Source organism: Oculina patagonica, chromosome 11 (genome assembly GCF_052425735.1).
Source record: "Oculina patagonica isolate OP01 chromosome 11, crgOcupat, whole genome shotgun sequence".
Lineage (NCBI taxonomy): Eukaryota > Metazoa > Cnidaria > Anthozoa > Scleractinia > Oculinidae > Oculina > Oculina patagonica.
Window position 1 is genome coordinate 12227880 of NC_135768.1, and position 24874 is coordinate 12252753.

A 24874-nucleotide genomic window follows, 5' to 3' on the forward strand; every position below is an offset into this window, starting at 1 on the left:
TTTTTTTTTCTATTTTCTCCCACTAACAGATGTGTTGTGTGAAAAACCAAATAACGGGTGTGAATACGGCAAAAAAAACAAACAAACAAACAAAACGGCAAAAAAAAAACGCAAAAAATCGGATGCGAATATGGCAAAACATTGAGCAGAGTGACAAGTGACAAGTGACAAGAATGAAAAAGCACAGTCGAACGAAAACACACCAGGTAACAACAGAAAATACACAAAGTTATGCACATATAACCATAACATTTTTTCATTTTTACATAAATTATTATAAATAGGTTCCCTAGGTGTTTAATGCAAATTGTAGCTGTTTAAAAACTGTTATGAATTTAAACAGCACATAGAGGAAATCTTATCTATCACTAGAGAACGTCTATTTAAAAAAACACGTTAATTTGCAGTAATAAACGTTATAAAGGAACAATTCACTAGTAGAAATTTCACAAATTAGCAATAAAGTTTAAATTTAAAATGTTAATACCTTTATTATAGGTATAGTTGCGTGGTAAACTGCTGAAGCCAGACAAACTCTCCAAGTTTACACGATAATTATTTAAGTTCATCTTACTCTTTAGAGTTTCTTGAAAGGGATCGCTTATTCTTCTGCTATTAACACCCTCTATGTTATGTTGTTTAGCAAGAGTCTTGTAAAGCCAGTGGCAAGCATTCCTATTGGCTAATTCATGCGACATTCCATCCAGTCTCTTAAGGTCTAGCTCGGAGTTATTGTTTACACTTTGGGTGATTATTTGATAGATGTCGCTGAAAGAGGTCCGCAGCCGTTTAACGTCTATATAATCAGCTGTTACAGTGACAAGAACACGAGAATTGCTCGCTTCTGAGGAAGTAAAACAATAAAGACAAAAAATAAAACAAAAGTTTAAATTTTAGAAATATTATTTGTTACAAAAATTAACATAAAACAGAAATAAAACGTTAAAATATTATTTGTTAATAAACTTTAAATATTAAACGGAAACAAATATTTAGTTTATTTAACTCGTAACGTATTAAAAAACAAATATTACGAGCTAGAAACAAATTGAATTGATCACTTCTACGCAGAAATCAAGATATTTAAATTTAAAAATATGTAATTAAAGAGATTTAAAATTAACGTTTTTTGTGAGGCTTTGTCATAACAGAAACTGAATTTTAAATCACTTCATATTTCTTTTAAACTAGTTGATTGAGAGCTATGATATCACATTCCATATTAGAACAGGAATAACCTATAGTCTTTAGAGTAGTTGACTATCGTGAAACGTTAACCAACTGCATCTGTGAGATGCAAAATAAACCAATCAGAACTCAATTTAACCAAAACGCTAACCGGTGTGAAGCGCAGGACAAGTCCATTAAAATCAATCAAAACACTAAGAGAAAACATGTAACCCGTGAGAAGCGCGGGAAAACTGAAATAAACCAATCAGAATTCGAAGCAGGAACGCGTAAAAAGTGTATAGTGAGGGAAAACTAAAATAAACCAATCAAACTCGAAGCAGGTGTAACTGGCGTGAAACGCGGGAAAAGTCAATTAACCTAATCAAATCTTGAAGCCAAATCGTGTAACTGGTGTGAAGCGCGGGAAAAGTCAATTAACCTAATCAAATCTTGAAGCCAAATCGTGTAACTGGTGTGAAACGCGGGAAAAGTCAATTAACCTAATCAAATCTTGAAGCCAAATCGTGTAACTGGTGTGAAACGCGGAAAAGTCCAAAAAACCAATAAGAACTCGAAGCAGGAACGGAAATGTCACTTGAGTTGTGCTATTGATTGGCCGAACAGATATCTTTGGTCTAGTTGGATAGAGAATGTAAACTCAGCAGGACTACTGGAGGTTATTTAGCGAAGAGGAGCAACTTAGGCCATAAAAATTTATATAAACAATTACTGCACCAAAGATACCTTTGAGTTGCGTTCCTCTGCTGAGTTTGCTGTCAATAGACGATGATCTTTTCTTTCCTTCGACGTCAGACGTTTCTGTGATATATGAGATAAATCAGTTAAGTTAACAAGTTTTGGGTGAGGTTTTTTAACAATAAAAACCTTGTTGTTAAGTTATCTACATTCCAATCGCATTATGGCTTCGAATTACATTATGTCAGTTAAAGAAAGAAAAAATGTTGTTAATCGTCTATTGTAATTACTTGTCATTACATGCGTATTACTTTAGGTAAAAAAAAATCTAGGCAATAAAACCTTCTCGAGTCAGATTATTATTTATTAGCAGGCCACATGGCCCAAACATGGAGGGAAAATTCCTGACTTCGAATCAGGTTTGAGGGAATTGTTTGTTGATTTTTATTCACTATCGAAAGCATAACGTTCTAAGAAGGTTCCTGAAGATTGCCCAAAAACCGCTGAAGATTCCAGAGTTGACCTGAAAACTTCCATACCCGAGTGTAGTCCAATTCGGTTCGTAATCATAAGAGTGATTAACTAGTAGTAATCAGAGATTAGGGGAGTGTGTTCGACCTATAGGTAAAATAGACCCAAGGTAGACAGGCAGTGGCAAAAAATCGAGATGGTCGGCCTACTCATAGTAGTGTGCCTTATACCTCACTAAACGCGAAGAGGATAAGTGCGAGAGGAAGCTCATCACGCAACGGTTTGGAAGAAAGATTGCGTGACGAGCAAAAAGAACATAATTTGTCTCAATAGTGAATTTGACAGGATAAATTGGAATGCATCTTATTAGAAGGGGTTAATAAACTGCGAAAACATGTAGATTGTAGCAGTACTTGATATTATAAAGCAGCATTATTCTTTGGATAAATGCCATCTTATCAAAGCCATTCAAATGATTCATCACACAAGTCGCCATCGCGATTATTTGCCAAAGAAAAAAAAGAACCTGAAATAACGACCAGAATGGCAAAAGCTCATTGATATCAGAATAAATGTAAAGAAAATTGAAGTCGCTCCGGGCACTTTTATTTGAAACTCACAAAGCATAAACAAAGCCACAAATGCAAGAGCAATTTAGAGATTAGTGATCATTTCATCCACTCCATAAAAAGAATTGTTATGTACACAAAAATAATTATTTATTTCACTTGACTTGTTATCGTTTGGCTCTAAATGCTAGTTTTAAACTTCCACAAACTTCTGGAAATACTTTCACTTCGATTTAAAATTCCACAAAGTACTTCAAAATACATACACAATTCATACAGTAATCCACTACACGCATTCCATGACATTTTCGGCAAAATGTCAATTCTGGCCACACGTTTTTAGCCCTTTCCCTCACGCAAAAAATGTTTCTAAGCTCAGTTTGCGACGCCATCTTGTTTTGCATGAAGTCGAGGCCATCTGTGGCTACCAGTTTCCCGGCCGAGACTTGCCCCTGCAAAAATCAAGCCGGGGGGTGGGGGCTATTTTGGAGTCCTTACATCTGGCTCAGGCATACCAACCAAAAAGACAAAGGACAGAACAACGTATGATTACAGACCGAATCGGACTCCACTCACTCCTATTACCATTACACATTTTTCGGCTTACCTGAGTCTCCTATTTCCCCACCACTTTCTTTGCCAAGAATGATATTTCTAGCCTAAGAAGCAAACAGTTTGACTGTAAATCCTGCAATACGCTAATCTGAAAATTCCTTAGCTTGGACGGAGGGGGAGCAGTGGGGGGAGTTGTAACAAAGATTTCAGACTCAAACAAGTAGGATATATATTTTTTTAGTTTTCCAACACTATCTCCCAGCTTGTGGTTCTCCCTAGTGAGTATACCTAAATATTAGCAATAAGAACTATTATTCAATCACACAGCCAAAATGGGGTAATTCAAATTTTATCCTTAGTGAGATAAATTGACTGACCTTGGTGGAGACTGGAGCTGCTAGGCTGTCGACAATCAGTCTTTTTAGTTCTAGCATCCACTTCCGCTTCTGATCGATATTTCTTGCCTGTTAAGATTGGAACAATTGAATCAAGTGGCTAAAACCAACAGCACCCTAACAACTTTATACTTATTCAATTTCAGAGTAGCCACTTGCCAGGACAAAAGACCAACCCCTAACGTCCTTTATCATGAGAAAAAGGGCAACAATGGAGTAGGGGGCTGTCTGTCAGGGTTAAGTACAGTGGGACTTAGGTCCCGGACTGCTACAGTAGCTGTGAAGGCCTGGCAGGAACCCTGAAAAAGCTGGAAAATAGTTCTCTGCGTGTTGGATTTATCACACGGTCGCTTTATTTGGTCACTTAGTTCCATAGGGAATCTCCCTTAGGAGTTTAGGTGTTAGTTTACATTAGCATTTTTTGTAAGTTTTATATTCAAATCTTCAACGTCGTTCACTGTTAGTTTTCGACTTACTGTTCACCGTTAGTTTACGAGCGCAGATTTTCGCAGATTTCTCCTGTTTTTACAGAGTGACTCTTTTGCGGCCACAGCACCAGAACAATGTGAGTTTGTGTTTTCGCTGCTTGTCAATTTGTATTCCATAGATTTTGTTTATTTTATTTTCAGTTTAAACCTCAATTTCAACTTTGATTGTCAACTCAACTTCGATTCTCTACTCCTAGACTGTCTACACAGCCCTCTTTTTCTTTGTATTTTTCGATAAAATGGCGCGGGAAAGAAAAGCGAGAGAACAGGATGCCAGTGAAAAATAAGCAAGTATTTTTACTTTTTGAACGCTCCGCAACCGAACCAAATGTTTTGACAAATGTCGCCGACAAGTCCGTATTTACCTGTTTTCAAAAACGCAGAACTTTTTTAGTAAAGCTCCAAAAAATTTAGGAAACCGTCAGAATACTGGTTAAGTATTAATTTTTGAACAGTGGAAATTAGAACATTATATTTGAAGAAGTGTTTTTATCAGTTGACCGCGTTCGAGGAAAATAGGGGCTATGGCAAGTCTACAGGGGGCTAATCTCCCTCCCTCTCAGATTGAAATCTCAGACAACAGAAACTGAATGAGGCCCATGGAATGTTTGAGGAATAAGGACTTATCAGGAGAAATATGACTTTTCACAATGTGACCACAAACAGTAGTTTCTTAATGTTGAGGATAGTGCAATCACCAAAATGATATAAAACAAAAGATACAGACGACAGTAAACAACACCCAAACCAAAGCACAGTAGTAAAATAACAATGGCTTCCACAGTACCAAGATGTTCCCTCATAAACTGCGCACTAAAACTAGTTTCTAACTTACCAAAAAAGTATAGGTGATCTTCTGGTTATCAAATCGTATTATCTGGAATGCAAGAGGTTCTTTGGATACTGATTCCAACATCATCATGTTTGATAACTGGTGGACACGAAGAAGAAAACTTCATTATCAATCTGCTCAATATTAAAGGACTCAATTCCAGCTTAATTACTTGGAAGAACTGATTTCATTCTGAAAACAAGCTGTTATTCCAGGCTGAATCTCATAAAGTGAGTGCGGAACTAAGGTGGTCTAATGGTGGGCACAAATCAAGAGGTCCAGGCACTGCTAGGGTGGAGGAAGAAAAACCAGAGAACACGGAGAAAAATCCTCAGAGCACAAAACTTGGGATAACCTACAATGGCCTAATTAACACCATCCATAGGGAGTAGTAACACAGCTAATCACTATAATTATTCTACAGAAACCAGAGTTAAATGCTAGCTTGTAGGTTCTAGAAAGAATTTACTTATTGCCTTAACTGATGTGACTTAAATTTAAACTATTCACTACATTACAAGAAAAACATAAGGTAACTCACCATGAGGGTAGCTTTGCAAGAGTAGCCACTTTCTTTTCGTTTTGTGATGAGAAGGATTTGCTCAAAGAGAAACAGATACCTATCTGTTCTAGTTCCATGCATCCGGAAGGTGTCCTGGGCAGAAAATAAGGCAAAGAACAGTCAGTTTCAATTTACCGTTGGCATTTCCTTTAAAGGTCAAATGAACAGAAATTTCGATTTTTTTTTTTTAATATTTTGCATATGTGTTTATTAAGAACCAAATAAACATATCCCGAAGTTTCAAAGTAATCGGACATTGCATCGCAGAGATATTGCAAGTTGAAAAATGCTTTTTTCAGGTCCTCAGAATCGTAGAGTGCTCGGAAAAATTGTCGGAAATAAAAACTTGTGACGTCATAATTGGTGTTTTTGAAGACGACCGCAGACCGATTTCGCAACCCGAAATACCGTATTTTCTCAATTAAACGCCCCCGGCGTTTATTTCAAACTTGGCTTGGTGAAACCGGCGTTTATTTGAAGCCGGCGTTTAATCGGGGCCAGGCATTTATTAACGGACTGCAATTTTCTGCCAATTTTTCAGAAAGATTTATTATTACCGATCTTCGAGATCAAGGGGCAGTTTGTCAAGGCGGGACGATTTTTCTTTTCGTTCTGCCCCGAAAAACTGTACCTGGGTATCCAAAGGTGATTATTTCCCAAAGGTGCATTAGTATGGATTGAATAGTTTATGTTGCAATCAAGATTTGTGACAAACAGAATATATTTACCTGTTAGCTTGACCTCAAATAAACGCCGGGACCTCGAACAAACGCCCCCGGCGTTTATTTAAAAACTTGCAATTTTGACCCGGCGTTTATATGAGGCCGGCGTTTAATCGAGAAAATATGGTAAATGTGTTTAGTGACATTTCAAGCCGTGACTTAATTCAGTTCGGCCGTTTTTCAGCTGATTGATTGTTGGTTGTTGTTCAGAGACGCGCATTTTTTAAATAAAATAGCTAAATAAAGCTCAAAAATAGTTAAAGTTTTGTTTGCTGTCGTTTTGCATATCATGTGACAAATAGATAGAATGCACGCTGATATGGTGCTCAACTTTGAAGAAAAAAAACTTTGTCAGAAAAACCATAGGCTCTCAACACATGGGCAAAAACTAAAAAAACTCGAAATTTCTGTTCATTTGACCTTCAAAGTTAACAATTACTTGTACATAAGTAAACTTGTATGTAGAGTTATAGAAAATGGCCTGGAACGAACTGCAACTAGGGCACTCACTGAACAAATTCTTCTTTTTTAATTTAGCTACAAAACAGAAAAGGATCAGGGAGGGGGGTAATTCCCCACTACAACACTCTGCTCTCACACTCACACATGACTCACCATCTCACACTATAAAATAATAAATAAATAAATAAATAATTACACAAACAAGATATAAAATAAATAAAATTAAATAATTAAATAATTAAGTACGATTAAATAATTCTACGGCTCGAATATTACAGCTTTCAGTCTAAAATTTGGCATGAAGCATCTCTGTGTGACTCTTTATAACCCTACACTTTTGTTTTTGATGAAAATCTTTCGAGAGCCGAGAAATTAGCAATTCTGTTCAACGTGCCCATACATTGCTCTGTAATTTATAGTTAAATAAGTACCATTAAATAATTCTACGGCTTGAATATTACACCTTTCAGTCTAAAATTTGGCATGAAGTATCTCTGTTTGACTCTTAATAACCCTACGTTTTGATTTTTGAGAAAAATCTTTCAAGAGTTGAGAAATTTGCAATTATGTGATGTACCTATACATTGCTCTGTAATTATGTAAATCATCTCTGTGATTAAAGAACTCTCGCTCGAATATTACACCTTTCATTCTAAAATGTGGCATGAAGTATCTTTGTATGACTCTTAATAACCCTACATTTTTGTTTTTGATATGGATATCTTTCAAGAGTCGAGAAACTAGAAATTAGCAGTTCTGTGCAACGTGCCCATACATTGCTTTGTTATTGCATATATATAAATCATTCGTTACGATTGAATATTTACGCTATATACAGGGCAGCAATTTGGTGGACATTATCTCTGTACGACAGGCTAAAACAGGGTGATTTGGAGGGTTTTGCTTACCCATGCCCGAGTTATAAAACATTTTTTTTTTACAGCGCGTCCAAATATAATATTTAAATAATCAAAAGAAAATACTCTATACTGCAGAAAGTTACGATAGCTCAATTGGTAGAGATTGGCACTTCTACATAAATTGTGTAAGCCCCGGTCGTTGGTTCAAATCCGAACGGAAACAATTTTTTTTTTCCTTTTTTTCTAGGTTTTTTTTAAAAAATCAGTATGCCGTTTCATTTAAAATTTAAAGGTTGAACAAACGCAACAGTTGATTTGGATATTAGTGTGTTGAGATCGAACACCGGCTATTTCAGTAAGACTTCATCCGCTGAAGTCAATGGAATAAGAACGCTTGAAGTGTACAAAAAACACCATTGGAAATCAATGGCTGCATCGGATCGACCATACGTAGTGCTAAACAACTATGTTGTGTCCCAAGTGAAACTAATTTTTTGAAATGTTTTTGTCGTTGAAAACCGGACTCTTGACTGCCCAGGGTCGCAAGCCATTGCACAAACCTCTTCACAACAAGAAAAACCCGCAACGTTTGTTTAAATGAAAAGAAAAAAAAATAGAGTGTGTTAACTAGTCACATTTTTCGTTGCTGACAAATTAAGGCTTTTGAATAATTAACACACAACAAAAGGAAACAAGACAAAAAAATCTCGCCAACTATTCCGAAAAATAGTTTGCAACAAAGCAAATTTCGCTAATTAACGGCTTTATTCAATGAAATATAGCGCTTAAATGCAAAATAAAAATCACGCCAAGATGCTTTTGGGGCAATGCAACGGTTTGGATTTAGTTTCGGATCAGTCAAGGACTAATGTTTCTTGGTAAGTACCTGCTATCAAATATTTTGTTCTGTGCGAAGGCAGAACTTTCATATTATGAAGTTCATTGTTAAAGATCGGTTCCGAAAAGCTGGTTTCCATGTGACACCTTCGATCTCTGCGATTGCTAGGTTCACTTAAAGAAAGACTTGAGTGATCGTAGCAGTCAGATGAAAACAATCATTTAGTGATCACAATAGCGATCGTTGTTGCAAGGATCTTTCTAGTTCTATCTCGTCAATCGTAGGTCGTTGATGCGATCGTGTTACTCACCAGCGATCAAAAACGTTGTGATGATAAATACAAAACGATTTAGTGCGTCGTTGGCGGGTCCGATTCTATTTTGTGGCGATCTTAGCGATCGTATTGAAACTGATATTCGTTACAGCGTCAACTTCGCAATAATCGCATCGATCGTAATGATCATTGGGAAACCAGCCGCCCCAATATTAAGATTTTAATATATCATAAAACTCGAGTAGTAATCCACTTCTATATTTTGGCTTAAGCATGCCAATCGCTTTCACTTAAAAAACTAGAATCTTATTTAATACTAAATAGAATCATTCTGCTGTACGGTAGGGGGAGGGGAAAGCCCGGAATAGGCCGGGCATGTGAACTTAGCTGAGACTTTCTGTTTAAATGTCTAACCCCAGGGCATTCGTTAATGTTTAAGAGTGTTACTAAACTTCAATAAAAATAAATGTTGGAAGAAAGTCCATTAAAACGGTCAAAAGTCCCCACTACGGACAAACAAATGCCTATGCGCTTAATCGAATAAATACGGTATTTCCTAGAACATTATGAATTGCACGTCACTGTCACTATCACGCTGTTTTGTTGCCTACTAGCTTGTGAGCTTGGGTTCAAGTGATAAACGTGATGACGAGATCCAAAATCCAGCAGCCATGTGCTTCATGCGGACATCTTGTAAATATTGCGAAGACAATTTGTCCCAAGTGCCAGAAGTTTACAAAACTTGGGGAGCATAATACAAATACGAGAGATGTGTTAAATTGTGGGAAACGTGTCAGGGGACGTCCGAAGGGGACAACAAGGGCTGCTGGGTTCAAAGTTAGTAAGGGAAGACCAAGAAGAGCCCCAATAAAGGCTCGTCACAACGGTTGTATGGGAGGGCCTAGAGGAGCTACCAAGGATGCCGGTTTTGACATAAGTACAGGGAGAAACAAGGGGAGCGCACGACAAGCCGGATTCAGGGCCTGCGAGGGAAGACCAAAAGGGACTAACAAAACGCCAGCATTCCAAACGGGTTCCGTACAAAGAGATGTGTCAAATTGTGGGAAACGTGCTAGGGGACGTCCGAAGGGGACAACAAGGGCTGCTGGGTACAAAGTTAGCAAGGGAAGGCCAAGGAGAATCCCAATAAAGGCCCGTCACAACGCCTGTATGGGAAGGCCTAGAGGAACTACCAAGGGTGCCGGATTTGACGTAGGTACAGGGAGAGAAAAGGGGACCACACAACAAGCCGGTTTCAGGGTCAGCGCGGGAAGGCCTAAAGGGACTACCAAAACAAGAGGATTTGAAACAAGTTCCGGGCGAACTAAAGGCACAACAAGACAGAAAGGTTTCAGAACCAGCGTGGGAAGGGTACCAAATGAGAGTCATGACTTACATTTTACAAACGACGTGGACCTTCAATTCCAATGGGATGTATCACCTGACACGTTAAACGTAAATGGCGATCTCTTAAAAAAGTGCTCGAGGTACTTGGTGATGCAGCGCCGATTCGATCGAAAGCCACTTGCCAAGGCGTTATGTTGGCAGCAGTGTGGTCGCATTTTGTGGCACACGGTTGACAACGCCCATACATTTCTTATTGAGCCTCCTGTAACATTTCCACCAGCCGAGGCTTACCTAGACGCCCTTCCAGTGGAAGAACGTAAGCAGTTGTCCTTCAAACATAAAAACGGAAAATGGTATTCTTGTTCTCATTGTACCACGAAAAATGTACCGACTGAAATGCATGTTGGAGATGTATTTTTGTACGATCAGTCAGATACTCCGACCCCAAAAGATCCTGCCGAGTGGAACATGAAGCTGCCAGAAGAGATCTTGGCCTTACGTAATCTGTATGAAATTGGTCAGGTAGCACTCTGTGGGCTTTTCTCTACCACCGTCAAAGATGCAGATCCATCAGCTTTTTATCACATGCAAGGCGAAATCAATGCTCTCCATAAGCTGGATAGGCATTATTATGGATTGTTCGGCTTTTATGCTATAAACGAGGAAGCTATCAAGACCTTGGATTCCAATAAAGACAGTGCTTCTCGGATACATCGCGCCCTTCGTTGGTTTCGAAACAACAACCACCTGTACGACTCGTTTTTTTCCAACTATGAGACACTGTTCCGTTTCAAAAAACCTGCCTTTATTAACCCAAGCCTTCTAGATGACCAGCATATCCCCCTTTCTCGGCTCCTACAAGACGAAGCTGTTGGCATGGCGTTCCCCTTAGACTCCTCATTCTTTGACCAGTACCCTTTAATGTTCGAAGATAAAAATGTAGCTGGAATGCAACACCCAAAGCCAGATTCTGCTATTCCTGAAGGCCAGTTGAGAGAATTCGTAACAGTTAAGTACGCAGAGCCTTTTCTTGAGCCAAAAACCATGCCTCATTTATATCCATGGGGATTCGGTGGCTTCCGTGCAGGCAGTGGAATGAGCTATTCAGAACACATAAAGATGCGCCTCTTTGATGTTAGACGGATATGGTCCTCAGACAAATTGTACCCATTTTTTAAGTATGACCATATGACCAAGATGCGGCTGAGATCTTATCACAGCAAGAAAGTTGTTCAGGTAAAATCTCTTCCAAAACCTCTTACTGCTACAGAAGTCAGAAAGGCCAAGGAAAAAGATCCTTACCAGCAATACGGCACTGATGTTCCCCGTTGTGTGCCTGGGTCTTCGCAGTATTGGCGGTCTTTTGGATTAGATCTAATGGGTCTGGTAGCACAACGAGGAATTCCCGATTTTTTTCTAACATTGACCGTATCTGACAACTGGCCACACACTCAGGTTACTATTCGTGATGGCTGGGGAGCCTGCCCTTCTTCATTGGAAGTAGAAAATCTTGCACAACAGTGGGAAAAAACACCAAGGAGTTGGATGGCACCCTGACGTTTCTGTTATATCGGCTGAAAAAAGATTTTCCTTTCTCTGGGGTGTCCTGAGCAGACCCGAAGGTGGGCCTCTTGGCATAATTGAAGACTACGCCATAAAGAAGGAATACCAAAAGAGAGGTGCTGTTCACTGGCACATTGTTATTTGGGTTGAGCCCAGCACAGCGCCACCACACGCAGTTATGGCTGAAATGCCAAGGAGTTCAGAGGAAGAGAGTTTTATATTATCATACCTTCGCACAATGGTGCATAAGTTCCAAAGGCACAGCAAATGTTTACCGGAGCGTTGTTTGAAAGGAAGTTTTGGAAAGGTGCTGCGCAAGTGCAAGTTTGGCTTCCCATTTGCCATCCAAAAGAAAGAGCAGTTGGATAGTGATCTACTCCGCTACCTTTACATGCGACGCCACGAAGAAGATAAGTTGATAGTGCCATATAACCCAGAGATAATGGTTCTATGGGGCGCGTCGCATAATGTGCAGAGAGTAAGTAGACATGGTTTCGAGAAGTACCTTGCGAAGTATATCTCCAAGGCGGAACCCAGTACCAGAATTGACCTTCCCGAGAATGCCTCAGACCCAATGCGATATCTTCGCACCAGAGTAATTGGTGCAGTAGAAGCAATGGAAGTCTTGATGGGATTCCACCAGCACCAACTGAGTAGACCTGTTGTTTATCTTCCAACAGAACTTCGGCCTGCGCAGCGTATGCTGAAGAACTTGAGTGACATTCAGTTTCTGGAAGAAAATTCCACAGATGTCTACATGAAGACAAGACTTGAACATTATCAGCAAAGACCTTTACCTTTGAAAAACCTTACTTACCCCCAGTTCTTTAATTGGTGGCGGTCTGCCACATACATGGAGCAGTTAAAAGCAGAGGAAATGGAAAGGAAAGGAGTAACAACCGTACAACGATATCGAGGCGTTGATGATCTCGCCAAAGCAATAGAAGTTCGCGAGCGCAAAGAGCAGGCAGTAGCAACATTGGAGCAAAAATTGTCCGACGTCACTAAAAAAATATCAGGTGCCCTATTCAATGAGCTTGTAACGTATCTCTTAAGGAACGACTTTCCAGATGATCTCGTTAAGTCCACAGTTTCTTACCTTAATGGAAAAGGTATAGAGGGCGATCCTGCATACGTTCCTCCAACAGAAGAGTGTTTGCTAACGAAACAGGCAAAGCTTATTATTGAACAGTGTCACCTGGATGACGTAGATCTTCATAAAGATTTTCAGGCAGACAACTGGCTCCTTCCTTTATTAACACAAGAGCATATTTGTTCCATATTGACTGAGTTTGGTACCGGAACTATGCTTAAAGACAGAGATGGAAAATATTGGATTCGACGTGGAAAGATGGCTGTTTCAAGATGGAGGTTCTTGAGTCCTGTTGGAGACAATCTTGAGTCATTCTATGAGCAGAAATATCTTTTAAGTATACCTTTTACAGCTGAAGACCAGATTACGAAAAAACCACCAAAGTCCTGGTTGGAGCTTTGTGCCGAAACTGGACTGGTAAATGAAACAGAGGACTGTCTTAACAACCTCCGCTGTGCCATAGCAAGAGGGTTTGACATCAATGCGGTAAGAGATTTAGCTAAACTATTCGTGGACAACGGGTTCCTCAAGACAGACGATGTCGATGCTTTCATGTCCAATTTGCCGTTGGAAACCGAAGTGGAGCAGGATGAGCCAAGTGCCGAAGTTGCTGATAATCTTATCGGGGATGATGAAGATGATCTGGGTGATCTAGCAGCTTCAAAACGACCTGCCTTTCAATATGACCCTAGCAAGTTTACTTGTTCTCAAGCACGAGCGTACGAATGGATAAAAAAGACACTGGATAGTGGCGATCGATTGCTTTGCGTCATTGTTGGCCCAGGAGGAACGGGCAAAACTTTTCTTCTTAATGCTATTGAAGAACTTTTGAAAGGTCGATCCCTTGTCGCAGCTAAGCTTGCCCCAAGTGGAGTGGCAGCTCATATCATTGGTGGGACAACGGTACATTATTTTTTCAAGCTTGATACAGAGCTACAAACGTCCCTTGAATTTGGTACAGTGTTTGCTGACCGCGTCCGACTTACGGACGTCCTTATCATTGACGAGTTCTCGATGTTGGATTTGTACTTGTTCCGCTCCATAGAAGGATTGTGCCGCAAGTTTGGAAAGCATGGGCCAACCACGCACCTTTGGGGAGGAAGGCATGTCGTACTTCTGGGCGATCCAGCTCAAATCCCACCAGTAAGCCAGAAGGACATTTTTGGCACTGAACTGTGGAGGATGTTTTCAGAAGGAATACTGTGTCTCCGTGAAGTTGTACGAACAGACGAGTCACTCCTTCAGAGCACTCTCGCCAAACTACGACTCGGCATATGTGACCAAGAGGTGGAGGAAGTTCTTCGTAGCAGGTTGTCTTCCGTTGACATCGACCAACTTGATCTTCAAGAGAGTGTAGTAATTTGTTCGCGACGTGAGGAGTGCAATGAAGTCAACAAGAGATGTCTTGCTCGCATTCCCGGGGATTCCAAATGTTATAGTGCAAATGACACAGACCACCACGGGAATTCGCTCCGAGATCCCGACTTGCAACACCTGTCGAGGATCAGAGAGCGCCTGCCAGACAAAGTCATTCTTAAAGTTGGATGTAGGGTCGTCTTGCGAAGGAACATTAACTTCGAAGAAGGATGGATCAATGGCACACTCGCAGTGGTAACATCAATGACTGATCAATGTGTCATTCTTCGACAGATTTCAAATAACAACAGACGAATGCCACTCACCCGCTTTAGACAGAGAATCAGCATCCCAGGTGCCTCATATAGCATCCTTAGAATGCAATTTCCTTTAGAGCTTGCCTATGCTGTTACAGTTCACCGAGTGCAAGGTCTAACAGTCCGCAAGGCCATCGTTATGCTGAATAAAAATTTCTTCGAGTCAGGTCAGGCGTACGTGGCATTAAGTCGTGTGCGGTCCCTGAATGATTTAACTTTATGGCAGTTTGAGCCCTCAGCTGTGATTCTCCATCAGTTTTATAAAGATCTTCTGCAATGGATTGATTACAAGGATGCCATTAGACCAGAACGTCCAGCATTCCAAGTTCCTTATCCTAAAAGACCAGACAATATAAGTAATGCCTGCCTGCAGGCGAAGAAACGTGACTGTGCATCCACCACAGAAACCAAGTTGCCACAAAAGTGCACCAAACGTCGACCAAAACGCCTGAAAAAAGAACGAAAGGATGGCATCACACCAAAACGACCTACATCAAACCTTCCTTCTGCGCAACGATCTGCGAACGTAAAAGATACTCCCGTTGAGATAAAGAATGGTGATCCTGTATGCACAACTCAAAAAAGACCCTTAACTAGGCGCCGTAAACATCAGTCTAAACAATACAAGGGAATCAAAGAAGAATCAAAGCCGCGTCCCACACGACAGAGGTCGGAGAACTCTTCTCATGCCTTCGAACAAACAGCATGGAAATCTAACGTTCTTGGAACACTTAAAGATTTGCTTCCACATTCAAAGATTCTACCGCCAAAGAGTAAGAGCAATACCAACTATCCACCACTTAACAGTTCCACCTACAGGCGATTGGCTGTTGAGATGTTGGCGTACGACAAGCAAATTGATATCATTGCTGGTGATGGGAACTGCTTCTTTCGGTGCATTTCGAAAGCAATTACTGGAACTGAAGCGTATCATTCTTACTTCAGAGAAGCGATTTGCGTGGTCGAAGAACAGCAATCGGACGTCTTCTGTCAACATGTTGATGGACCTCTTGCCGCACACATTAGTAACATGAGAAGGCCGGGCGTTTGGGCCACAACCACAGAAATCTTCGCCGCTGCCAATATTTTGCAGGCCTCGATTTATGTTTATTCAGAATTTGGTAACAGATGGGTTTGGCAAAGACATGCTCCACTCCGTGGAAATGAAACAGATTTCTGCGTGTGCCTTTGTAATACAAACAGAGTTCATTTCGACTTGGCGATTCCCCTCCCTGGACGAGAAGATGTACCACCTTTACAGGGGCACCAAATTGAAAGATTAACACATTCCCAAGTTCTTGAATGAAGAAAAAGACGTCACCTTGTACTCCATGACCATCTTACATTGAGCGTGTCGTGGTACGATTGCAGCTATACCAGACTTGGTGGCTTTTCTTTGTTCCGTGCTTCGAAATTTCTAGTTGTGTCGAGCGCCTTGTGTTTTCCTTCACCCATCGCATTCGTAGGCAAGTCGGGAAAGTAATTCACCCGACTTGACATTGCCATCTCTTCGTCTTGTTCAAATTGTGTTGTTTTTCTTTCATTCGTTTTTTTTTAATTTTTAAGCGTCCTTCGTTCTACTTAAACCTGATTTCCTCTATTCTATTGACGAGAATCTACTTTATTAACCGTGAGTGTTTTGCATTCGTCTCACCCATAAAGACGCACATGTAACTATATTCAGTGCGTGCGAGTAAAAGTCTCGCTAATTTAATTGTCTAAAAGTTAAGTGTGCGAGCAAAAGTCTCACTTATTTATTTGTCTAAAAGATTAATGTGCGAGCAAAAGATTCGCTTATTTATTTGTCTAAAAGATTAATGTGCGAGCAAAAGTTTCGCTTATTTATTTGTCTAAAAGATTAATGTGCGAGCAAAAGTCTCGCTAATTTAATTGTATTAAAGTTAAGTGCGCGAGCAAAAGTCTCGCTAATTTAATTGTATTAAAGTTAAGTGCGCGAGCAAAAGTCTCGCTAATTTAATTGTATTAAAGTTAAGTGCGCGAGCAAAAGTCTCGTTTATTTATTTCTCTAAAAGTTAAGTACGCGAGCAAAAGTCTCGCTAATTTATTTGTATTAAAGTTAAGTGCGCGAGCAAAAGTCTCGCTAATTTAATTGTATTAAAGTTAAGTGCGCGAGCAAAAGTCTCGTTTATTTATTTCTCTAAAAGTTAAGTACGCGAGCAAAAGTCTCGCTAATTTATTTGTATTAAAGTTAAGTGCGCGAGCAAAAGTCTCGCTAATTTAATTGTATTAAAGTTAAGTGCGCGAGCAAAAGTCTCGCTAATTTATTTGTCTAAAAGTTAAGTGCGCGAGCTTAAGTCTCGCTAATTTATTTCTCTAAAAGTTAAGTGTGCGAGCAAAAGTCTCGCTAATTTAAACGTGACTTAAAGTAGAATGCGCGAGCAAAAAGTCTTCTTAACTTAGTTATCTAAAATTTTAGTGCTCGAGAAAAAGTCTCATTTACTTAGTTATATAAAAGTTGAATGCGAGACGAGAAGGACGCATTTGCTGTGGTTAGAAAAATGGTATGTGGTGTAGGACCACCACCGTGCATTTTTACAGAAGTGCACTCTTCCATATCTAACGTTCACACTGGTGCACATCTCATTTATCTTCCTAAACGGGTTTTGTGTCCAGTTTGGTATTAGACTAGCCTTTTGTATGCAATTCATGTGGCAAGCAGGCCTAGGGTTCAACGTGTTTGTCTCTTCCAGAAAAAGAAGTATTGCTCTTGTCTACCATTTAACTTAATATGTGGCGTGCATGTTATTTTTTCTTACTGGATGCAAGGTTTTGGAGAGAGCACTAACGGTGAAACAATATTTAAGAACGTCATTACCCACCACGAAAATCACAAAAACGGTATTGCACTTATCTTGTTTGTGCGGTTGCCCCTAGATAAATAAATAAATAAATAAATAAATAAATAAATGGGAATTTACAGTGGCATCTTTCACATAGTGGCCCTTCTTGATCCCACTGATTCCAGATCGAATTGGAATTTAGTAGTGTTGTTTTTTGTGGAGGGAGGAAAACCGGAGAACCCCGAGAAAAACCCTTGGAGCAAGGACGAGAACCAACAAAAAACTCAACCCACATATGACGGGGGGTCCAGGAATTGAACCTGGGTAACATTGGTGGGAGGGGAGTGCTCTCACCACTGTGCCATCCCTCCTCTAATGAGAGTGCTGTGGTTTGTGTATACTTTTATCAGTGATGATATACTGTTATGTTTTTAACAGTTCCAAGTAAAGTCTCTGAAATTACCTCTAAGACAAGGCTGCCATAAGTTGTGAGATCTGGACCCTAAAATAGCCAATCAACAGTGTAAGTTATTCTAACGCAGCAAACAAATTGCATATATTGGAAGGCCAGCTGGCCGGACCACCAATATCTGGTCATAATAACAGCGTGACAATGTAAACAGGTCTCTTGGGAGAGAAAATGCTTATTAAGTGTGCTTATTTTCCTCCAGTCAAAATAAAATGGCCATAACAAGAATACAGGGGTGTAGTGCAGAAGAAACCTAAAGCTGGCTCATTACAAGCCCTGCCAGCCTTCAGACTTACTCCAAGTCTTTGTTTGCTAGTGAATTAAAGCATTGCTTTGTGCTTTGTGGTTTCTGGTATAAAAATTAATGCATAAAATTGTATTTATTTTGGACTGCAATCCTTTAAAGTAACTACTACAATTAGACTACCTGCCCTCATTTTCTATGAGTGATATTCAACTTGGCTTCATCTTGTTTATTATTTGCTCATAGAATACTCAGGCATGCAGACTTAAGTTGTAAAGTAAAAGATTGGGACAACTTGAAAAAAGGTGCAAAGGCACTAATGCCAACTGCATGAGAATACAGTCTTACTTGGGGCATTATTAACCGCACTTTCAATAAGTTAATAATTATTATATATTACCTCAAAATCAGACATCTGACTTTGAATTTCCTGTGATTGAAACAAAAATAATAATATTAATACCACAGTTAAGCTAGAGCTGAGAATGTTAACAGGATCTTGTACAATGAGAGCATATTCCAGCCACACTGAGGACTCCAAAAATGTGTCGATGGGCAAGTAACTTTTCATTCTCACTTGCCCCAGTCATCTGCCAGCTTAGTCATAAACAAGTAAACTTAAAGACAAGCTTGCAACTTGCCCAGGCCAGGGAAAGCTAAATTTGAGGGCTCCTTGTCTGAATGGCAAGCTGGAATTCAATTGCTATCTTCATTATGGCAATGAGCTGAGACCTTCAAGTAAAACCCACTGACACCAGCATGCATGTTCCATTATTTTTTTTACAACCGGAACTCCCCTAAGCAGACAGTCCTCTGATTATCCTGATTAAAGCCTGCTTAAAAGGAGTCAATCATTAATGATTTTACATTATATGCTACTTTAGAGTGATAAATTCTTAATTCTACCTGCACGTGTACTGCAACTTCATGCTGCCGTTTCATTTCATTGATGTGATGAGCCACTCCAGTCATAGCAGATAGGGCGTCCTGTGAACAAAACACACAGGGATACCAATTACATGGCAGCAAAGTGCAGCATAATAATTATTACTGTATCACTAATCATAAACAAACTACATCAGTTCTCTGGGTGACTTAAAGTGTTCATTACAATAAGTTTCCTTTAGGACCATTCTTGTGTCAAAACCCTACTGCAAAAAAAAAATGCTTGGCTGCTAATAAATTTGATGAAACTTGTGATTTTGACAGTTTTATGTGCACTGCTTATCTACCCATTCAGCAAACTGACTGTTGATCATTGTGAGATGCATAATTATAAGTTATATAATTATTTTGGCAGGATTGATAATTATCATTTTCTTTCTCTTTGTTGTTTCAATACAGTTTTCAGAGCTCATCAAGTGAAGTGGTCATGAAAAAAACAAAAGAAACATAGTAATCAATTTTATAAACATTTTTACTTGCAATGGACAAAACAATTTAATAAACACAAAGCAAACCCTCAATACCATGATATACTTACAGAAATTATATCATAACCTTCAGGATCACTTTCCTTGTCAAAATGCTTTTGTATATCCTAACAAAACAAAATAAAATGATAGATCCTTTCACTTCCACTGTTCAAGTTAACAGTTGAAATATTAAATAAATAGACATAATTTCTGTATCCTACACTAGGCTCCTTAACACAGTGCCTAGCCTGTATCCTATAGGCTCCTTAACACGGTGCCTAGCCTGTATCCTATAGGCTCCTTAACACAGTGCCTAGCCTGTATCCTATAGGCTCCTTAACACAGTGCCCAGCCTGTATCCTATAGGCTCCTTAACACAGTGCCTAGCCTGTATCCTATAGGCTCCTTAACACAGTGCCCAGCCTGTATCCTATAGGCTCCTTAACACAGTGCCCAGCCTGTATCCTATAGGCTCCTTAACACAGTGCCTAGCCTGTATCCTATAGGCTCCTTAACACGGTGCCTAGCCTGTATCCTATAGGCTCCTTAACACAGTGCCCAGCCTGTATCCTATAGGCTCCTTAACACAGTGCCCAGCCTGTATCCTATAGGCTCCTTAACACAGTGCCCAGCCTGTATCCTATAGGCTCCTTATCACAGTGCCTAGCCTGTATCCTATAGGCTCCTTAACACAGTGCCCAGCCTGTATCCTATAGGCTCCTTAACACAGTGCCCAGCCTGTATCCTATAGGCTCCTTAACACAGTGCCCAGCCTGTATCCTATAGGCTCCTTAACACAGTGCCTAGCCAGCTGTATCCTATAGGCTTCTTAAAGGGACTGTGTCACGGCTAAGTTAATGATTTGCTATTGAATTTTGTCCTTTATCCCCTATGAAACTAAGAAATTAATTCAATGTTTCTAAATGACAAACCATACCTTAACAGCAGCAAAATGTGTCTCCCGGGCGTTGCAATTTAATGTTACAAGAAAACGAGATTAACTTTGAAAACGGTTCCGTCGGACCACATTTCAAAAACCCATATCGCAATCCGTTTCAATCTTTGACACTTTTGGCCATCCGTGCCTTCTTTTGCATTTGGTGTGTTATTTAAATATTCCTTCACTGTTTTAAGAGGTTATATTATATATTAAAACGAATTTGATGGTCATTTCTTGTGCCTAAGTTTGGCTAAAATTCGTGACACGGTCCCTTTAACACAGTGCCTAGCCTGTATCCTATAGGCTCCTTAACACAGTTCCTAGCCTGTATCCTATAGGCTCCTTAACACAGTGCCTAGCCTGTATCCTATAGGCTCCTTAACACAGTGCCTAGCCTGTATCCTATAGGCTCCTTAACACAGTGCCTAGCCTGTATCCTATAGGCTCCTTAACACAGTGCCTAGCCTGTATCCTATAGGCTCCTTAACACAGTTCCTAGCCTGTATCCTATAGGCTCCTTAACACAGTGCCTAGCCTGTATCCTATAGGCTCCTTAACACAGTGCCTAGCCTGTATCCTATAGGCTCCTTAACACAGTGCCTAGCCTGTATCCTATAGGCTCCTTAACACAGTGCCTAGCCTGTATCCTATAGGCTCCTTAACACAGTGCCTAGCCTGTATCCTATAGGCACCTTAACAGTGCCTAGCCTGTTCCAGGCATTCAGTTAGTTGGGGAGCAGCACAAAAAACTTGATTTGCGTAGCATTTGCTCCCCAACTAACCGAACCCCTTGGTTTACTCGCCATTTTTTCCATTTGCCAGTCTTATAATGATTAAGACTGGTAAATGGAAAACATAGGCACGCTAAGCGTGCAGGAGTTATTTTTTCAATTTATGGGATGGCTTGGGGTGAGACTGGGTGATTGTCCTGTTGGGATGGTTCATATCATGGCTTGAGCTATTTGTGTATAGCGGCCCACGGAGTTTTTTGCACAAAATTTGCTTGAAAACAAAATATTTTTACGTGCACTTTGATACATCAGAACTGTTTTATTCAATACGTAGATTTTCATCATTTAATTGAAAAACAAGTTAGAACTAATTTAATTATATACTTTTGGCTTTTTGTCAAACACTGTAACATGATACTATTGTTTTTCTCACTTTTGTAACATGATACCTTTGTTTTTCTCGAAAAAGCCACGTCCCCATTTAACACGCTCAATAGTTTGATTGAACGAAAAGTAATAAACGAATCAAATCAAAAACCACTCTCTCCAGGAAAGTTCTTTAAAGCGCAGTACACCTGCAGTATTTGTTTCTTGTCAGAACTGTTCAACAAAGATTTTGGTTCATTCACAACGTAAATTTTATTCAACAAACAAGAACTAATTGAGTTATCAAATTGTCATGGAATGGCACGCTCTTATTCTGTTTTTGCTATCGATAGTAGGAGGATACTTAAACTTCGAGCCAGGATTCGAGCTAGGATTCAAGCCAGGATCCGAGCCAGGATCCAAGCTAGGATCAGCGCCAGGATTCGAGCTAGGATCCGAGCCAGGTTAGCCTAACTAGCGCTCTGGTTAGCCTGAATAGCACTCCGGTTATCCTAAATAGCCTACTTTAGCTTGGGTTGCTTGCGGTTAGCTTTTATAATAGGGTTAGGGGAATAGGGTTAGGGTTAGGATACTAGCTCGGATCCTAGCTCGGATCCTGGCTCGGATCCTGGCTTTATTATTAGTTTATCTCCAATGGTAGTTGCTTTTAACAGCAAAGTTAATACCTATACTGGTTCATTTAATGTTTGAACGAGATGTTTTAAAGGTATAAACACAAACGCCACTTCTGAATTGGTGAAATGAGCAAGAAGCACAAATAACCGAGTTGGAATTAGCGCGGTCCCGCCGAAAAAAAATGGACAAACATAACTTGCAATCAGGCGTTCTTTGGACAAACATGAAGGACGTCTGAAGTGTCACACATAACGATCGTTTGTGCCATGATTTAGAATGCAAGTGTTAAATCTTAAAGTTCACTCCGTCATTTAGTTTTCTTTTGAAAAACCCAGTTACATGTGTATGAAAGGATCTCAATCGGATACTTGTGTGCAGCAATGTGTTAAATTAAGGTTTACGCTGGAGTTATTCGAAAGGTTTCAAATTACTTTTGACATATGCAAATTTTGGCCAGTTTTATAAACAGCGCCAGTTTTAAAAAGAATTGTATAACTTTTCTAAAGCTGTAAAAACAATTGATGCCGTTACCTGTGTTAATGAAGACAAGTTTCATTCAAGAAGAATTTAGGTTTTAAAAACTTTATGGCAAATTCACAAGAATTAAATAAAAGACGTTTACTTCCAATGCAACCTTGTGTCGCGTCATCGCGTCTAGTTGCCATTTGTTTCTTTAAGGAAGGCTTCACGGCTCCAATGTTTTTCACATCGAATGTTTCGTTTGCCGACTACAGAATTTTTACAACACAAATTTAAGAACCGGTTTTATTTACGGAAACTCTTGCCTGAATTTCAATAGCGACCAGAAAGGGACGTCTGAAATTCAGGCTAGTGAAACTCAAGATTTATTTAATACTTGCGTCTGAAATAATCATTGACAACATTCACTTGCAATGGGATCATGAATACTTTGATTAGGCGGAGCAGAAGTTTTTAGTTCGGTTTCTACCAGTTTTATTCTTAAAACTCGTCGTTCGCCGTCTTTCTCGGACGGTTTGAAGTTGGGAGTTGGCGCCGGCGGAGTCAGTAATATTAGAGAATCTAAAGAAGATTCCTTTCCAGTTTTCATTTCTTCGACTCTTTGTAAATATACCCACAGTATTATTAAACATCATAATAATCTGCTGTGTGCAAATGCTTTATGTAATTTTTACCACGGTCAGAAAAGCTAGCCTCTTCAAATTAAAACTAATGCTCGAATAAGACGAATAACAATTATGTGTTGGGCCTTTTGCTGACAGCGTGTGTGTTGTAAGCAGGAGAGCCCCAGGAGGTGAGCGTTACAAAAAACACGTTTTTAATCCAGGGTTAATTCACATCTCACCAATTCCGTCTCCTACAAATCTAAAATCTTCGAACGAAATCGCTCACTATAACTTTGTCAGATTGCTTCCCCTTTATAAACTTCAATTTGATTGGTTCTCTGATAGTACTTGAAATCTGATTGGTGTGACAAACAAACATACTTCGTTGACAGAGCCACCCACTGACTACACGGAACATCACAACGACTAAGAGCTATTTTTGAAAAAATAACTCAAAAATGGCAAGTAAACTAAGGGGTTCGGTTAGTTGAGGAGCAACACAAAAAACTTGATTTGTGTAGCGAATGGCAAATGGAAAAAATTGGCAAGGGGACTAAGGGGTTTGGTTTGTTTGGGAGCAGCGCAAAAAACTTGATTTGTGTAGCATTAAGACTGGCAAATGGAAAGTTGGGGAGCAGTACGAAAAATAAACTTATTACTTACTGAAATGGTGAAAATTTATTAAGCGCCCAGCCTCAAATAAGTGCCCACCTTGAATAAGCGCCCACTCTCAAGGTCCAAAAATTTAATAAGTGCCTGGGCGCTAAATTGAATAAATACCGGCAGGTTTCTTTTACAGGTCACAGGTCACAGGTCAAAATTTTTTACTGCACATGATACCGCTAAGTGAACAACAGTTAAACTTACCGAAGCATTTTTAAAATTGGTTTCGTTAGCAGTTTGAATAATCTATTCGTGAAATGGAAAATCAAATGAGCCTGGATTTAATAAACGAATGTTGATTGGATTAATAAACAAAAGCCATGCCATACATACAAAGGAAACAGGTAGAGTGCAACACCAAAGATACACACATGACACTTGATTTTGGCACGAAAAGACAACGTCAACTATCGCATTTCTAAGCGTTTTATCCGCCAAGTAAATTAAATTAATCCTGTCATAAATTTTGTCAAATCTAATGTTTAAACAGCAAAGACATCTTAAGATTTTTCTTTGTCTTTACCAAATAAAACTTAACTGTTTATCGATCTTTAACGGAAAAATGTACATTTCAAACGAAGCAGTGTACTCAGAAAGACTACAGCTCACTGAGCATAATCCCTTTGTATTTTTTATTTTTGTGTTTTATTGCGACGGTCAGCAAAGCAGAGTCTTTTTTTGATAGCCGGACTTCACTAGGGTTTAATCTGTGCCAGTTAAAGAACAGTTTAAAGAGTTGTGACCGCAGAATAAAACTTATTATTTTTTCACCAGTTCAACTTATGATCACTCGAGCGCAACGTCTGACATTCCTTCAAAACAAATCACGCATCCAGCTATTAATCCAATTTTTTTTCATCACGTTATTAAAAAACAGTCGATCACACTACTTTTAAAGCTTTCTTCTTCCAATTTTCGTTGGCCCATTGCTGTTGATGGAAAACGCCACTGTGA

The 24874-nt window shown here is 39.6% G+C and overlaps 1 protein-coding gene across 6 annotated transcripts in view; it reads right to left on the reverse strand.

Annotated features, from left to right (window-relative positions):
- Positions 1–24874, reverse strand: part of LOC144630312 (uncharacterized) — a 61244-nt gene that overhangs the window by 8286 nt on the left and 28084 nt on the right. For 5 of the 6 annotated variants that reach the window (XR_013566502.1, XM_078488655.1, XM_078488654.1 and 2 more), the window contains 10 exons: positions 19568–19624; positions 18991–19071; positions 18485–18514; positions 17835–17873; positions 5718–5831; positions 5180–5275; positions 3839–3925; positions 3514–3565; positions 1915–1989; positions 488–844 (listed from right to left, as the gene is read on the reverse strand). Coding sequence is in view for 5 of the 6 variants with exons in the window: in XM_078488655.1 (XP_078344781.1) it covers positions 488–844; positions 1915–1989; positions 3514–3565; positions 3839–3925; positions 5180–5275; positions 5718–5831; positions 17835–17873; positions 18485–18514; positions 18991–19071; positions 19568–19624 (988 nt within the window). In the remaining variant the exon portion in view is untranslated. The remainder of the gene's footprint in view (positions 1–487; positions 845–1914; positions 1990–3513; positions 3566–3838; positions 3926–5179; positions 5276–5717; positions 5832–17834; positions 17874–18484; positions 18515–18990; positions 19072–19567; positions 19625–24874) is intronic. The other variant, XM_078488658.1, reaches the window with a different exon arrangement.